The 17,005-nt window shown below is 48.9% G+C and overlaps 1 protein-coding gene across 2 annotated transcripts in view; it reads left to right on the forward strand.

Moving 5' to 3' along the window:
• The window catches only part of GALNT18 (polypeptide N-acetylgalactosaminyltransferase 18), a 359,386-nt gene that overhangs the window by 162,796 nt on the left and 179,585 nt on the right, over positions 1-17,005 (forward strand). For both annotated transcript variants that reach the window (XM_017881607.1, XM_017881608.1), the window contains exon 2: positions 14,548-14,740. In XM_017881607.1, the coding sequence (XP_017737096.1) occupies positions 14,548-14,740 (193 nt within the window). The remainder of the gene's footprint in view (positions 1-14,547; positions 14,741-17,005) is intronic.

Consider the following 17,005-nt stretch of genomic DNA (forward strand, 5'->3'; position numbering starts at 1 on the left):
GGCCCTAGCTCGTATTTATCCTTCTGCATCGTACACTGCATTTAAAGAATCAGATGTGGGCTAGTTAACTGAATGATATTTCTTCTTGCAAGTTTGTTTTTACAAGTGTTCTTTTCTCATCTTTGAAATGACACATTTTTAATGCTCTTGCTACATGCAGTGAGCAACCACTTGGGGCTAGAAGAATCTGTTTTCAGGATGAGCTTTTGTAGGCTGCTGTGGGCTTCTGGAGCTCTCTCTCTCTCTCTCTCTCTCTCTCTGTGTGTGTGTGTGTGTGTCTGTCTGTCTGTCTGTCTGAGTGTGTATGTCCATGTGTGAGGATACAACCAGTGATAACTGAGGGAAACAGGAACCCTGCTCTCTTGTGGGAGCCTGGACTAATAGTTCCAGGGTCTTGTGATTGATATGCTCTCTCTCCACACTGCAGAGCATTGCTTACCCTCCCACCTGCCTGTCCTGTAGGGGCAGGTGCATGCTGTACATCTAGACCCAGGCACCAACACAGGTAAGGGTATCTGAGAGAGGAGGTTTGCTGGTGTGCCCAGGGCTCAGGCTCTGGGGTTTGGCTGATATCCCAAATACTTGTTCTTCGAGCAGGTTGCCTTTTCCCAAAGTCATTTTGCAGGACCCCTCCTGGGTGGTGGAGGGAGCACTGAGCAGGAATGAGGGCATCAGGACCCTTTTTTACTTCCCAGTCCTAGAATCAGCTGCTGCCTGGCTGTGTGACTTCAGGCGAGGCATTTAACCTCTCTGGATCTGAACTAGAGGCCTAAGGGTTCCACCGAACATTCTGCTTCTGAGTGAAAGTCACCAGGCCCTGTGTAAGCCACAATCAGTGATCTGAGCCACCTTAGAATTGTGACGTTTTAGGGCATGAAGGGATCTTAGAGATCACCTTGTGTTTACTGATGAGAAAAGGACAGCCTAAAGAAAAAGAAGGGCCAGGTGCGATGGCTCATGCTTGTAATCCCAGCACTTTGGGAGGCTAAGGTGGGTGGATCACTTGAGGTCAAGAGTTCGAGACCAGCCTGGCCAACGTGGTGAAACCCCACCACTAATAAAAAAATAAAAATTAAAAAAATAAAAATATTATCTGAGTATAGTGGCAGGAGCCTGTAATCCCAGCTACTAGGGAGGCTGAGGTGGGAGGATCACTTGGATCCAGGAAGTGGAGGTTGCAGTGAGCTGAGATCATGCCACTACACACTCTAGCCTGGGTGATAGAGCAAGACTCCATCGCAAAAAAAAAAAAAAAAAAAAAAGGAAAGACTTCTTTGCCACAGCCACACACTGAATGTACTGAGAGCCAAGACTAGGAAGCCCCTCCTCTACAGCTGTGATTCTCAGAGTGGGGACTGTGGACCAGCAAACTTAGCATCCTCTCGTAACTTGCTAGAAATGCACAATCTCAGACCTCCCCTCAGACTGCTGAATGAGAAACTCTGGGGTAGGACCCCGTGATCTGTAATCTAACTGCCCTCTGGGTGAAGTCTGATGCTTGCTGCTATTCCTACAGCACCCCGCTTCCCATTAAGACCAGAAGAAAGAAACTGGAAACAGGCACGCCTCCTGGGAGAGGCTGTTTGAGACAGGGGAGCACTTGATAGAGTAATAGTACAGAAGAAAGGCACACGCGATTTTTGCAGCTTCATTCAGGCTGCAGGTTTCCCAAAGCAAGGACTCTTGCAGCAGGGCCTTGAAAGGAGTCACGGCTGCAGCAGGCGTCTGGCGTTGTGCTGGGCTACAGGCTGTCCTACTGGCAAAGGGCCACACTGCTTTCTCTCTGTCCGGCCCAGCTGTTCCCATCTGCATGTCTGTGTCAGGGAAGCATGCCTCTTTAACATTAGCAGGGTTGGTCTGGCTTGTTCATTCCAGTAGATTGATGTGTGGAAACACTGGGAACACTGTTTTATGTGTGAACAGTGTAGTGTATATTTAGAAGTCTGGGTGTCAGCTCCAGGCTGTCAGCTCGGTGGCAGGTGGGGGAGGGGGATAATGGTATGTGCTTCAGAGTTTATTATATCTCTCCTAGGCAGAATTCTAGCTTTAAAGGATTGTTTTAAAGTAGCAAGTAATGGCACATATAAATTCTGGTTCCTAAGATACAGACATTTGTCACTCTCTAAAATGAGTTTTTTTATATGTACTTTATATAGTTGGCACGGAGTGTAAAAACTTGACCCTTTAATAGCAGCTTTCATTCTGCATAATTTCTAATCAAGGCTATTTCCACTTCTGTGAGTGTGTGTGCACATGCTGAGCCCTGCTGCTCCTACCTGCACCAGCCATCCCAACTGCGCACTCAGACACACCCAGGCCCAGAAGTCCCCCTTGCAGGGGAGGAAAGACACAGCAGTGCCAGCCCGTCAGGAGTGGAGTGGGATTTTTCTGACTGAGAGAGATCATCCTGTAATATCTGGACAAAGCTTGCAGAGTCAGATGTCTTCCTGTCCTTCCTGCCATGTCAGCCCAGACTGAACTAACTCTGGTCTTTTGCTGGCACCTACCACCCTTCCTGAGTCTAGCCCACGTAGCTGGAGTTGCCTTCCCTAACTCTTGCCAGTAGCTCCCAGGGTGCAGGGCCAAATTCCTCTATCCCTGGCTGTCTTAATCCATTTTGCATTGCTATAAAAGAATACTTGAGACTGGGTAGTTTATAAAGAAAAACAATTTTAACATTTTTTCTCAGAGGGTTCTGTATCCCCCTCCCCGAATGAAAGCAACAACAAACTACTGATAGAACTGTCACTTTAGGGAGTTTTGAAAGCCACACTTAGAGTAGCCAGATACCAACACCTAAGTCCAAAGAACAGTAGCAGGAAGCCAGCTGGACACTGTAATGATTCCGTCTGTGTGGGTCAGGAAGAAACAGGGAGGCAGGAGGGCGACTGCCTCAGTCCCTGCCTTGCACCATCTAAGGCTCTCCTTTCTTCCTCATTAGTGAGTGCATGAGGGAGGAAATGCCAAAAGGCCTTCAAAGTCAGGGAGGAGTAGGCAGAGATAAGGCCCCTCCACAGCTCATGGCCACCTGCAGCCCTCAGGTGCACTGCACCTTTGGAGAACCTGGATGACAGCCCCGTCCAGATTGTACAGGGTATGTTCACACTCAGTGAGTGTTGGGGTGGACAGAGCCATTTTGCTCAGAGTAGTGTTGGACATGGTAGGCTCTTTACAAATGTCAGCTATTGGTGTTTTGCCTCACTATAACCCTGTGAATGAAGTATTAGAATCTCTTTTTAATAGATGGGAAAAGCCACACAATGATTGGACTCTTGCTATGGCAGCAGAATAATGGTTCCCCAAAGATGTATACATCCTAATCCCTGGAACCTGTGAATATGTTACCTTACATGGCAAAAGGGAACTAAGGTTGCATATGGAATTAAAGTTGTGAATTCAGCTGACTTTTAAAGACGGAGAGTAGCCTGGATTGCCCAGGTGGGCCTAATGCAACCATAGGGGTCCTTGATGTGGCAGAGGGGGCTGAAGAGAAGATCAGAGTGCTGCAGTGTGGGATGGACTTGACCCACTGTGGTGGACTTTGAAGATGGAGGAAGAGGCCATGAGCCAAGGGATGCAGGCAGCCTCTGGAAACTGGGAAGGGCATGGAAACAGAATCTCTCCTCCAGAGCTTCCAGAAAGGAGCATGGTCCTCCCAACACGTCGATTATAGCCTGGTGAGACCCTATCAGACTTCTTACTTTCACAACTGTAAGATAGTACATTTGCATTGTCAAGCTACTAAGTTTGTGATGGTTTGCTACAGTGCCATAGGAAACTATTAACACACTTTACCACATATCTGATGGTTTGCTAAGCACTTTCCTGGTGTCCATCATATCACTTAATCTTTGCAACAAGCTTAGACATAGAAATTATTATCCCCATTCAACAGATGAGCAAGCCGAGCTTCAGAGAGGTTTAAGAGCTTAATGAGGGTCACATAGCCAATCTAGGGCAGAGCTGCCTCCAGAGCTCCTCAGTCTGGTGGGCTCAGCCCCTAATGAAGTCTACACTCCGCCTTGCAGTGGAGCATCTCTCTGGATGGCAGACCCCACCCTACTTTGGGCTGAGGCATCCTGAAGAAGCCTCTCTTCTTCCCTGCAACACTGTTCAGGTGCCAGAGGAAGCCATCCTGGATTTGCCTTTGCCATGCTGAATAACGTCCTCGTGCAGAGGATTTTAATAGTGTTGGACCTGAGACTGTCAGGGCTCCTTCCTCCAGATTAGTTCCAAGCTCTTTGCTGTCAGATTCCACTTTGTTCTTTTGGCAGCTCTGAGGATTCCAGGGAGAGAAAGCCTAATTGTGGGGGCCATTGGCAAAAGACCTTTGACTCATGTTTGAATGCAACTCTAGAAACAGAGAAGAAGGGAAGCCCTCCACTCAACAGAATAGTGCATTTACTTAACATTATTCGGGTGCTTGACATATTAAAGGATGTTTTCAAAAATCTGAAAATTGTCCTTTGGGAGCCTAATCACAAGCAGAGGCATAACATCTTGCTTTGCTGGATATAAGAAGAGTGCCGCTATGATGTGCCGAAGTGCCCCTTCTCTCTCAAGTAAAACACAAACACTGGCTCCACCTTATGAAGAGAAACAGGGCTCAGGGAGCTGGGGATTTGCCCAGTGTTGGAGATGAGGGTAGGCTGAGGCTTCCTGTCTCCCAGACCAGCCGGCTTTCCACAGGTCTCAGTGCCTGGCTTTGGCTGGGACCAGGCACAAAGGCTGGGATTTGGATCTCAAGGCTGGGTGTTTGGAAGACGGGGGAGGGCAGGTCCGCCGGCTGTGAAGGCGACGCAGCAGATGGCAAGCTGAAGGCAGCCGAGGCTGAACGCTGCTGTTCCGGCTGTTTATGATGTGACCCCTCTGCGTGGTGGTGTGAGACCTGCCCTCATTAGCAGTGCTCGGGTGAACTGGGCTTTGATGCTCTGCAAGCATGGTCTGGGCTTCTCGGGCAAGGCCCAAGCATCAAGCTCTTTAGTGGGAATAATGGTGACTTCTCACCATTGGAAGTCAGCGAGCAGGAGTTTACTGAAAGCCGACAAGAGAAATGTACATTTCTGAACATTCAATTAGCCCTCTTCTTTTTAACTCAAAATAAAGCATGCAACAAGGCACTGCAGGAGTAGAAGAAAAGTTTTTTGAAAAACCATTGAATTGTACATTTAAAATGGGTGAGTTTTATGGTACATAAATTATACCTCAATAAAGCTGTTTTTAAAGTGACGAGTGGAAGAAAAGGAAAACATTCTTTATGAATTCTTATCTGGGATATTCAGCAATGCTTGCTGCATTATTTGATGCTTAGCCTTCATCTTTCCCAAAGCCGACCTCACAGGGACTGTTTATAGCAGCCTGACAGTGTGTTTTCATCTCACAAGTGAAGAAAGCGAAGGCTTGAAGGGACTCTGGGTCTTTCCCAAAGGGAGGGAATAGCAGACCCAGAAGTGGGGAGAGAAGGGGTCCCCAGTACACTCTGGGAGGAGGACCAGGAGACAGGACCATCTGGGTTTGCACCCCAAGTGCACTTCAGACACAGAGGGTCTCGGGGCCCACGGCAGGCAGATACCTGGCACCCCAACCTGCCTGTCCTAGTTTCTCCTGCCTCCTTTCACTGGGTTCTAGATCTCATCACCAAACAACCAGAGCTTTGCTATGAGCATGGCCTGAGGGCGGAAACAGAAAGCAGTGGCTACAGAACTGGCTGCAGGGCAAAAGCTAGCCCCCGCTCCCCACCCACCCTCAAAGCCTTCTCAGCGATCCCCTCTCCCTGAGGGAGGGACACAGTAAACAGAGTAAACCACAAGAAACAAGAAGGCTCCAGTGGTTTCCTGGGAACACCTCCCTAAAGGTGCTCAACCTGAGGGACAGGAAGCAGAGCTGCTGCTTCCAGAGAGTACACAGACCAGCTTGGGCAGCAGGCCAGGGGTCCTCAGCCAGGTAAGCTGCGTCCTGGGTGGCTCTGTCTGACCCCTTGGCAGGACTTGACCATTCCTGTGGCCCAGCCTTGAGGTGGGAGCCCTAAACCACTTTGACCTCCAGCAGCAACCATGCCATTTGACTCCTCCAATTCCCTTGTCCTCCAATCCAAGGAGCATATATGAGTACTAGATTCTTGCCTAGGAAGAGGTCTGGGCTACAGCCTCTCCTGCAGTTCCTCCAAAAAGCCACCGGCTCCTCAGAATTTCTATCTCCAGCAATGGCAAGAGCTGGCAAAATAACTCAACTTCAGCAGAAGGGGATCTCCAGGGAATCTGGTCCTAGAAGGTGAGGCAGTCCGATCTAGAGAGGGCTGGGCAGCATTACAATACCGCTTTCACTCTGAAGCCCATTTCCTCTCCACTCCATTGTGCAATCTCAGTACCACTGCAGTTTTGGAGCATGAGCCAGTGGGGCCAGCACTTTGTTTGGGCTGCCCACTGAAGCAGAACTCTTCATGCAGGAATTCCTACTTTCAGCATCAGTAGCTTCAGGAACCTCAAAAGCCTTGGCAGGGCCTCCAGATGTGCTCCTCTTGCTTGGCCAGTTACCCCACGCACAACGCTCAGAGCTGTGGCTTTTGTTGCATTCATTGCTCAAAGCTTTGCAAGCTCTTTCCTGCCCCACTTCCCACCTGTCTCCATGAATTAGCATGGACCTGCCAGGATGTATCTGTAAGCTCCACTCTTATCAATGGGCTGTGTGTCAGGCACTGTGGGCATTATCACTGAGACCACATTATGGCATTTCCCAGGTGCCCTATGTAATCGTTGGTAGAACTTTATGAAAAACAGGTCATGCACAATAAGGACTGGGCATGACCGTGGGGAAGCAAATGACCTGAGTGGGTCTCCAGAAACCCATCGCTGTCATTCACAGGGGCCCACCTAGGAAGGACCCAAGCAAGTGGTAGTCAAAATATACTTGGCACACAACTGGCAAGGGACAGTACTAACCAATTGACAGGAATGCTCAACACTGCCTAGAGCAGGGTCCTAGGGCTCTTGGCTGGGTCTTTGAGTTGCCGATTGGTGAAAAGAACTGGAGCGTTCCAAGAAAAGGGCCAGAGCACCTGGGGTTGCAGGGGGGCCCTGGAGGTATTCTAGGCGGCAGCTGTTTGCTACTGCTAGGAAGGTATTTCAATAGTTTAACAACAAGTATGAACCAGTACAGACCAAGTGAATAGCCTCCTGGGGACTAAAGTTTCTCCAGTCCTCAAGTCAGACAACACGTCTTGGCGCATTAATTTGCAGGTAGGGCTGTGGTCAGGGCTGTGAGCTCAGCGATAAGCCCCTTAACGTCTCCAGCTGCAGTTTTCTCTCATCTATGATGGGATTGATTAAACATACATTCTAGGAGAGGTAGGGGCAGTGCAGTGGAATTGGGGTACACTGGACTAGGGAATCAGCTCCAGGGATAAAGTTTTTAGAGTAGACACCCAAGATCAGCCTGCAGTTGGACCCCAAATAATGCACTTGCCATTCTGTGGTTTGTTTGTGTTGTTTGAGACAGGGTCTTGCTCTGTTAGGCTGGAGTGCAGCGGCAAAGCTCACTGCAGCCTCGACCTCCTGGGCTCAAGTGATCCTCCTGCCTCAACCTCCTGAGTATCTGGGGCTACAGGTGTACACCACCATACTCGGCTAATTTTTGTATCTTTAGTAGAGATGGGGTTACCCAGGCTGATCTTAAACTCCTGGGCTCAAGCAATATGCCCACCTTGGCCTCCCAAAGTGCCAGGTTTACAGGCATGAGTCACTGCACCCAGTACCACTTTAAAGAGTACCTTTTTGTGATGCTTACCATGCTGGACTTTGGGACGCTTGCTTGTAGGTTCAGAAACTATTTCCAAATAATAACGCTAATCCCAAGGCTTTCAGTCTTGCAGTCTTCACTGTGGTTCTTCCTGCCCCTGTCCATGGGCTACCCTCAGCCTGCTGAGGCTCTGGATGCTCTGGGTCTGGCTTCTTGGTTTCAGATCTGTACAGCCACCTGTCCAGCAGCCTTGAGCCCCACAGACTGCTCTTTCCTCCATCTGCATCCTAGTCCTTTTTGGCCTCTACTTTGGGGTGTACTGCCCTGGAGTGAGCTTGAGGATCATACTTATTCTTCAATTCAAGCATCCTTTCCTTTAGGAAGCCTTCCCTCTGCCGCATTTCCCCTCACCTACAGGGACCCAATGGCATCTTATACACCCTTGATCAGAGCATTGATTACATTCTCTATGTGTTTGCTCTTCCCACTAAGTTGGATGCTATATGAGGATAGGGAACACATCTGAGTAATCTTAATATTTCAGTACCCAAGCAATAAGCTTGGCATAGAATAAACTTGCTTAAATATTCATTGCTTAGCTGATAAAAGGGGCTAACACCCTTTGTGGGCAAAGCTGACAGTGAGTTCCAAGGCTCCACAAACAAGGGAAGCACAGCCATCATGGAGCCTCTCTGAATAGGGCCAGCCAAGCTGCAGCTCCCTGCACCCTGGGGATGAGCAGGAATGACTGCTGGCTGGGTCCCTCAGGGAGAATTTCAATGTCAACAATGAGGAAGGAGTCAGCCTGTTTGCCTGTTAATGTCAGAAATGTCATGCTTTGCACAGACCCATCAACTGTACCTTTCTCTTCAAGGGTAGAGTGATTAGTGTCCTCTGGAGGGAATCCTCCCTTCAAGGCTTGATGGTGAGGATTTCTGTAACAAGCACCTTGGAGACTGAGGAGACTCAGGAGGGAAGACAGGTATCAACATGTCTGCCAGAGCTCTGGGGACACCGTGGGCTGGGTTTCAAGGAAGGAAGAGAACTCCTGGCTTGACTCTCTGGCTCTCTGTGGCTCTGTGGTTTGAGCTGGACACTTCCTGAGGGCATCTTAGGTCAGTTTTCTAGAGTCTGTGGGTCTTTCCACCTCATTGCCCTTTGTGCCTGGGTTTCTGGGAGGAGGGATTTTTGGACCCTTCAGTGGAGTCTTTTTGATTCTGAGCCTTTCTTGGTGAGATTTGAAAGACAGACAGAGAGAGGCAAGAAGAAGACACAGCCTCCTTCTCTCCCTGCCTCCCTCTTTATCTTCCTTCTCCCTATATTTCGGGGTAATTACTCCATGCACAGTCCTATTCTGGATGCTTGGGAGAGAAGTCCAGTAATTCTCCAGTATAAGAAATTTACAGAGGAGTCCTGGGAGAGCAGTGGAGATTGCTTATCACTGACCATATTTTGTGGAACTACCTGAAAAGCTCTTAAGCGTGCCCTGTCAGTCTGTGTAACTGTGCACAATCATTTGCTTAAGTGAACTGGGGAGGAATTAACCAGACACAGCTGGAATTTGCCCTGGCCATGCCTTCACTGGCTTTGTGCTCCTACCTGCTGGCACAGGACTGTAGTCCCCTTTCCACTCCCTCTGAAAGTTTTGGGGAATCTCTAGTAGGCAGGGGGCTTTCTGACTCCCACCACGACCCACTGCTAATGCCCTATTTGTTCATTTTACTGGTATTGGTTGAGTACCTACTAGGTGCCAGATGCTGTTCTGAGTCTGAGGGACTCAACAGAGAACAAAGCAAATCCCTGACCTCACAGAGCCATGTTCCGGTCAGGGAAACAACGAACAAGCCAAATGAATGGAGACTGTATTAGTCTGTTCTCATGCTGCTGAAAAAGACGTAAGTGAGACTGGGTAATTTATAAAGAAAAGGAGGCTTAATGAACTCACAGTTTCACAAAGCTGGGGAGGACTCACAACCATGGTGGAAGGTGAAGGAGGAGCAAAAGCATGTCTTACATGGCGACAGGTAAGAAAGAGTGTGCAGGGAAGCTCCCCTTTATAAAACAATCAGATCTCTTGAGGCTTATTCACTATCATGAGAACAGCACGGGAAAGACCTGCCCCCATGATTCAATTACCTCTACCAGGTCCCTTCCACAACATATGGGAATTATGGGAGCTACAATTCAACATGAGATTTGGGTGGGGACACAGCCAAACCATATCACAGACTATATATGTAAAAACTGGGGAGAGGGCTGGATGTTCAGGATAGGGCTTGCTGAGAAAGCGACTTTTGAGTAAAGACATAGAAGTGAGGGAACTGGCCAGAAGGATGTGCAGGGAAATGCTGGAGCTGAGGCACCCAGGTGAGATGTGCCTGGTGAGTCTGATGAGTGGCTGGTGTGGCTGGAAAGGAGAAAACCAGGGGCAGAGATGGGAGGTGAGCGCTGGGCCTTGCAGACGTTTAACAAGAAGGCGGTGGAAGGCCCTTGGAGGGTTCTGATCAGAGAAGGACACGGCATGGTAATGTTTCCCCTGGCCCGGGGGTCTCCTCAGGCCCCACTGGGGGCTCCCCAACCTACCCTAATCACATCATTCCTTTCCTTCCACCTTCCCTGACTCAAGCACTGCTTGGGCCCCAAGCGTGGCTGTCTGGTGAAGCAGCCCCTTCACTTTCCCTTTCATCCTATTTCTCCTTGGGGCCCAGACAAGTACTCAGGGCTGGGTGAGGGCAGGGGGTGAGTAACAGCTTCTGTGTTGTGCTCAGAATCCTCCAAATACTCTCTTCCACACACTCTGGCTTTGCAGCTCACAGAGTTCATTGTGCCCTGCTCAATCTCTGCCTTAAATGGGCCCTCCTGGGGAGTCCTCAGTCCCTGGAGATGTGCTTCTCTTAAGTCACCTCATCAGTTGGTCAGACATGCCCAGGTAGGTCTGAATCTTTGCAGGGGCTTCAGCCGGAGTCCACTCCTGGAAGGTGCCTCATCCCTAGATGTCAGACATCAGAGGGTCTGAGTATCACCAGATGTGCCAGACACCCCAGAACCCCTGTGGAGGACCCAGCCCAGACACTTCTCTGAGGCCTCTTTGCCTATCCCCCTTATGTCAAAGATGGTCCCGTTTGCTGGATGACCATATAGGCCTGCTTTCTCACTGGAGACAGGAGTGGAGTCTAGGTCTGGTTAAGCATAGACCACTTGTCTGTGGACATGGAGAGCCTTCATGTGGGGCTGGATGGCATCAGCATCTTCCAGAGCTGGAGACCTTGGCAAGGTCACCTTCCCATCTGAACTCCAGCGGTCTAATAGGGCTGTGGGCTTCGTGGGGGCTTCAGCAATGTTTATGGAGAGCTTACTATGTGCTAGGCACTGTGCCAGGCTCCTTACCTGGCCATCTCATTTATCCTCACAAATGTTCCGTGAGGAAGGCACTATTATTATCAACCCCATTTTCCAGAAGACGAAACTGAGGCTCGGTGAGGTGGACCAAACTGAAAAATGGTAGAGCTGGAGGATAAACACTAGGATTCTGACTCCACAGCCAGTGTTCTTAACCAAATTCTTTGGAAGTAAAGAAAAATTAAATAGAGTTCAGAGAGGCAAGGCCTCCTTACCTCAGGAGAGTCAACTCTAAGGTACAGGGCAGACAGGGCTGGGGAAAGTTTCAGGGGTGGCACACTTTTTTTTTTTTTTAAAGAATCAGATAGTATTTTCAGATTCTCAGGTCATATCATCTCTGTCATACATACTCAGCTCTGCTCTTCAGCTCCAAAGAGAATATGTTAACAAGTGGATGTGACTGTGTTGTAATAAAACTTTATTTACAAAAACAAGTGGTGGCCCTTGGACCATGGTTTGCCACTCCTGGTGTAGAGAAAAGAATGTGGAGTTTGGAGAAGCCAAGCCTTTATTCGATGTCACTGACACACTGGGTGGCCTTTTCACTTTTGGTTTCATCATGTCTAATCACTATGGGTTACTTATTAACTGATGTATTTTGAAATGATTGATTGAGTCCCTTGTAAGAAGCAGTTACTGTGCTAGGAGCTGGCAATCCAGCAGGGATCAAGTCAGATGTGGTCCTGCTCTGTGGAGTTGCACCAGTGAGGAGGAAGAGAGGCAACATTCAATAAGGAAATAACCTATCGTGGTGCTTGACTCTTGGCAGAAATCCAACAAATATTAGATCTTTCCTGCTGTAGGCCCCCCACCTCATCTTTCAGGACTCACTGGCTTTGAGTTTGTCATCATTCTTGCCCATACTGAGTGACAAGGTAGGAGCATGTGGTGTCACCAGGACTTTAATATGTTTATGACATTATTATGCAATGCAGGCCTAATTTTAGATCATACTTTTCCATTAACTGATCTCATTTTACTTGGTAATATCCATTTAGATATTCGAGAGCAATAAAACTACATTTCTTTTAAATATTATATGATTCAGTTGGTTCACTGATTTAGATTTTTACTACCCCCCATTCCAAATGAATGAGTCATACATCTTTTTAGAGATAACAAGGACCTTCAAGATCATGCATGCTTGTGCTACCCTTCAAGCATGCCTAGTAGGGGAGAAGAATGAGCAAGTTCGGGGACGGAGCTTTGTGCAGGCCGCTGCAATCCTGACAGTGCTGTGTCTTAGAAGTGTTTGCATAGTTTGCATTTTATTCTTCAATATATCCTAATCTGTTTAATTTTCTGACTTTGCTTTTACGTCTTTAAGGAGAATCAGTCACCAAGATGGTATGCCATGTTTGTCTTTGTATTTCACGTACGTTAGCAGCCCATTGCCATGTAGAGGCTGTATAGCATAGTGGGGTGACCACTGCCTGGGGAGAGTCTTCCCAGGAATGAAATCCAGCTACTGCACTTCCTTCTGTGTGAACCTGGGCAAGTTTTTTATTCTCTCTGTGCCTCACTTTCTTTATATATAAAATGAAGATGACAACAATTCCTACCCTATAGGGTGAGATGAGTTGATAAGAGAAAATGCTGGCTCATGGTAGGAGTGAGCACTCGGCAAGTGTTAGCTCTGATGGTTATCCCAGGAGTTACAGGGGTGTCCCATTTGGAGGACGTGGCCTGGAGAGGTACCTTATGCATGTGCACCCAGTGAGTTTAGCACCTGGGAGTTCATTTACAGATCTTTTTGCAACTCGCACACTGAGATTTCTGGCATCTCTGCTTTCAGGATCATGGGCTTGCTAAGTCCCCTTCTACTCTTGATAGCCTCTGCCTGCTTCCGGTGATGGAGGCTTCCTGCCACTGGAGCACCCCTTCCATGGTAGGAGGAGCCTGTGTTTTGGCAGGCTCTCCCTTTTGTTCCCAGGCAGTCTCCTCTCTTCCAGATGGGCTTTCAGGAGAGCATCACGAGTGGAGGTGGCAGTTGATAGCCCCAAGCTCTCCAGCCTGGAAGACCTCAGAACGCTAGCCCCTTGCCCATCTCCAGCCTGTACCTAGGTGTGCCATGCACCCATTGGCTCCATACAGGTCAACGAGGGGATGTGGGCAGGTGTCCCAAGCCTGCCTCTCCTGCCTATCTCTCCTGTCCCTGACCCGCTTCTGTTTTTTCTGGTCACTGTCTCATTCCAGGCTCCTGGCTCCATCTCTTACTTCCCTCATGAATTTGTGAGCATAGAAGGCCCTGTCCAGTGGGCTTGCCATCTCTGTCCAATTTCTCTGATTTCTGACCTCAAATGATTCACCTGATGACCTGTCCCAGGGAACTAATTCCAAAGTCCTGGACTATCAGCCTATGTCCTGGTAAGATCTATCTTTTAGCTCCCATAAAAGAGAGATTTCAATAACCTTCCCTTGCTATAATAACCCTAACTGCCATTGGCTGTGCACTTGTTCTGAGACATAAACTGATCTAAATGCTTTATACACTTTATTTAATGGAATCCTCACAATCTCTGGAGGGTGGTTGGGTATTATCATCTTCGCATTCTAGGTGGGAGGGTTTGGGCCTTGGGAGGTTGACTGTGCTATGGTCACGTAGCCAGTACGTGGTGGAGCAGTGACTGGAATCCATGACGGTGTGACTTCAAGGTCTCTGCTCTTACCGTTAGTGATTCCCCTCCATTTTTCTGGGACATTCCTGGGAAACCACACGCTAGCCTTGAGCTGCCTCCACCAAGTCCACCAGGGCTCCCATGAGCAGGGCCCAGAGCGTAGGGCAGGCTGGGTGTGGCTTTACTGTCACCTGTTTCATGGATCCACTATTCTGGTGGGCAGTGTCCAGAAACAGCAGGAGGCAGTCTGGCTGGGGTGCTGACAGTCAGGCGAATGTCACGTGGTGCACAGGCAACTCACTGCAGGACCAGACGGTGAAAAGAGAGGGAGAAGGGCTGGCAAGAACTGGGTGGAGGAGTAGACTCCCAGCTTGGGTGCCTCAATGTGGGGTGGGCTCAGGAATTGCAGGAAATGGGGGTACAAGCTAGGGACAGAGAAGCAGATGCCCAGTTTGAGGGCTGGGGCCAACATCTCTGGCAGGGAGGCAGACTGGGGAAAAAGGGGGTTTTGACTTGAAGCCATGGGGCATCAGGGTCACATCCATTAGCTTCTCAGCAGACCTTGTCAGGTGTATTTCTCAATCTCCTGTGCCTGGTGGTTGTGGGTTAGATGAATGCATGGATTCATGGATGAATGGGTCTTTGGAAAGCATGAAAACCCAAGTCAGCCACGACCCCTGAAAGAAGGGGCTAAGATTGTTTTACCAAAGGCTGTTTGTGAGGAAGGGAAAGGGATTGTCACGGCACATGCAGGGGTGCACTCTGACCCACTGTGTCCTGTTCCTTCTTTCTCCAGAGGCTCCTGCCAAGCCTGAGGAGGCAGAGGCTGAGCCCTTCACAGACTCCTCTCTATTTGCACACTGGGGCCAGGAGCTCAGCCCCGAAGGCCGGCGTGTGGCCCTGAAGCAGTTCCAGTACTACGGCTACAATGCCTACCTCAGCGACCGCCTGCCCCTGGACCGACCCCTGCCTGACCTCAGACCCAGTGGGTGAGCAGAGTCAGTGACCGGGACCTTGTCGACCTGACTGTGGGGAGATGGGGTCTCCAGAGTGCTGGGAACAGAGCCAGGACTGGGCGCCTGGATTCCTGGGTCCCTTTCCTGCTTCAACCAGGGCCTGTCCCCTTGGCTTGCATTAGGCAAGTCACTCTCCTCTTCCCTCAGCCTCAGTTTCTCCATTAGCTGAGTAGGGGCAAAGCTTTCTTCCAGTAGAGATTTTGAGGATTAACAACTTAATTTACTCCTTAAGGGCACTAGAGTCATCTCACATTCCTGTTAATATGTCATTTTAACCCAATTAGTTGCATTTTTATGAATAATCTTTTTTCTATAAATTAGTTTTTAAAGTACATCCATCTTGTGGGGCTAACAAGTCGTTACATCTAACAGAGAAGTCTGTCTTGACTTCTCTCTTTGTTACAGAAGGATGTTCCTTTAAGGTTCAGTGAGAATTCTTATTACTCCCAATTATTAAAAATATGGGCACGTACCTCAGCTGAGAAAATCTCATTAATTTTTGTGAGCTCCCCCCACAGTGTTTTCCCCTCTTTCTCCTCATTTTTACATTTTTTTTTTAAAGCTGCAAACCATGGTGAGCTTATATCTGGAGTCTTTGAGAAAGGTCTTGCTGCTAGGTTTGCAGACTGTGTTCTTTTAGGGAGAAGATCCAGTTCAGCTCCACAGATATTCATCGAACACCTGCTATATACTGTATACTTGGGTATGGTTGGTTGTGGCTCAGGGAGAACTGGACTGGGCTAGGATGAAAGAGCAGCTGAGGATGTCCAAAGGGAGAGAAGAATATGCTTTCACTTGCAGGTCATTTATTAAGCACTTCTGTGCCAGCATAATCTAGGTACAGGGATGATACGGTTTGGCTGTGTCTCCACCCAAATCTCATCTTGGATTGTGGTTCCCATAATCCCCACGTGTTGTGGGAGGGACCAGGTAGGAGGTAACTGAATCATGGGGGTAGTTGCCCCCATACTGTTCCCGTGATAGTGAGTAAGTTCTCGTGAGATCTGATGGTTTTATAAGTATCTGACATTTTCCCTGCTGGCTCTCATTCTCTCTCCTGCCACCCTGTGAAGAGGTGCCTTCCACCATGATTGTAAGTTTCCTGAGGCCTCCCAGACATGTGGAACTATGAGTCAATTGAAACTCTTTCCTTTATAAATGACCCAGTCAGAGGTATTTCTTCATAGCAGCATGAGAATGGACTAACACAAGGGACAAAGCAGTGAACAAAACATACAGAAACCCCTGCTTCACAGAGCTGGCATTCTAGTTGGGTGGAGACAGAGAGTAAACAGAACAAAGAAGTCAAATATGTAGTATGTTAGATGGTGGTGAGTGCTGTGGAGAAATATAAAGTCGGAGAGAGAGACACCTGGGACAAGAGTGGGGAGTTGCAATTTTTCCTCACTAAGAGGTGACATTTGAGCACCTCACTAAGAGGTGACATTTGAGCAAAGACCTGGAGGAGAAGAGGAAGCAAGCCATGGGGGTACTGTTGGAGGATGGGGGGAGAACCTTTCAGGCAGAGGAAGTGACAAGTGCAAAGGCAGGCCCCGAGGCAGAAGCATGCATGCCATGTTGTGTTTGAAGAAGAGGAAGGAGGCCCCTGTGGCTGGAACGAGGTGTGCAAGGGGGCAGTAGTTGGAGATGAGGCCAGAGGAGCAACAGGAAGCAGATCATTAGGGCAATGGTTCTCAACCTTGCTGCACATTCTACACATCAGGAGAATCTTAAAAAACAATCCTGATGCGAAGGCCACACCCCAGACCAATTAGATAACTGTTTCTGGGGGTGGGGGGGGCACTCAGCTTCAGTATTGTTTAGAGCTCCTGGGTGATTCCGATGTGCAGTCAAGGAGAATCCCAGGAGAAGGGCTTCATAGGCTTTTGCAAGGAGTGTGGCATTTACTCTGTGAGACAGAGATCCGTGGGAAGGGCTTGAGCAGATTACCAATATGCTCTGATTGTCACTTGCAAAGGTGCCTCTGGCTGCTATGCTGAAAACAGACTGAAGGGGCAAGGCTGGGAGCATGGAGACCAGTTAGGAGGCTTCCAGGTGAGAGGCGGTGGTGGCTTGGGCAATGATGGCATCAGGGGAGGTGCTGAGATGGGGTTGGATTTTGGAAATATCCTGAAGGTGACCTCAGCTAAGTGCCACAGGGCCTCAGTCCACAGAGGAGCTGCAGAGACCACTCCTGGGGCTGGAGAGGAGCTGGTCTGATGCGGGGGGGGGGGGGGG

This window comes from Rhinopithecus bieti, unplaced genomic scaffold, assembly GCF_001698545.2.
Source record: "Rhinopithecus bieti isolate Rb0 unplaced genomic scaffold, ASM169854v2 scaffold_11944, whole genome shotgun sequence".
Lineage (NCBI taxonomy): Eukaryota > Metazoa > Chordata > Mammalia > Primates > Cercopithecidae > Rhinopithecus > Rhinopithecus bieti.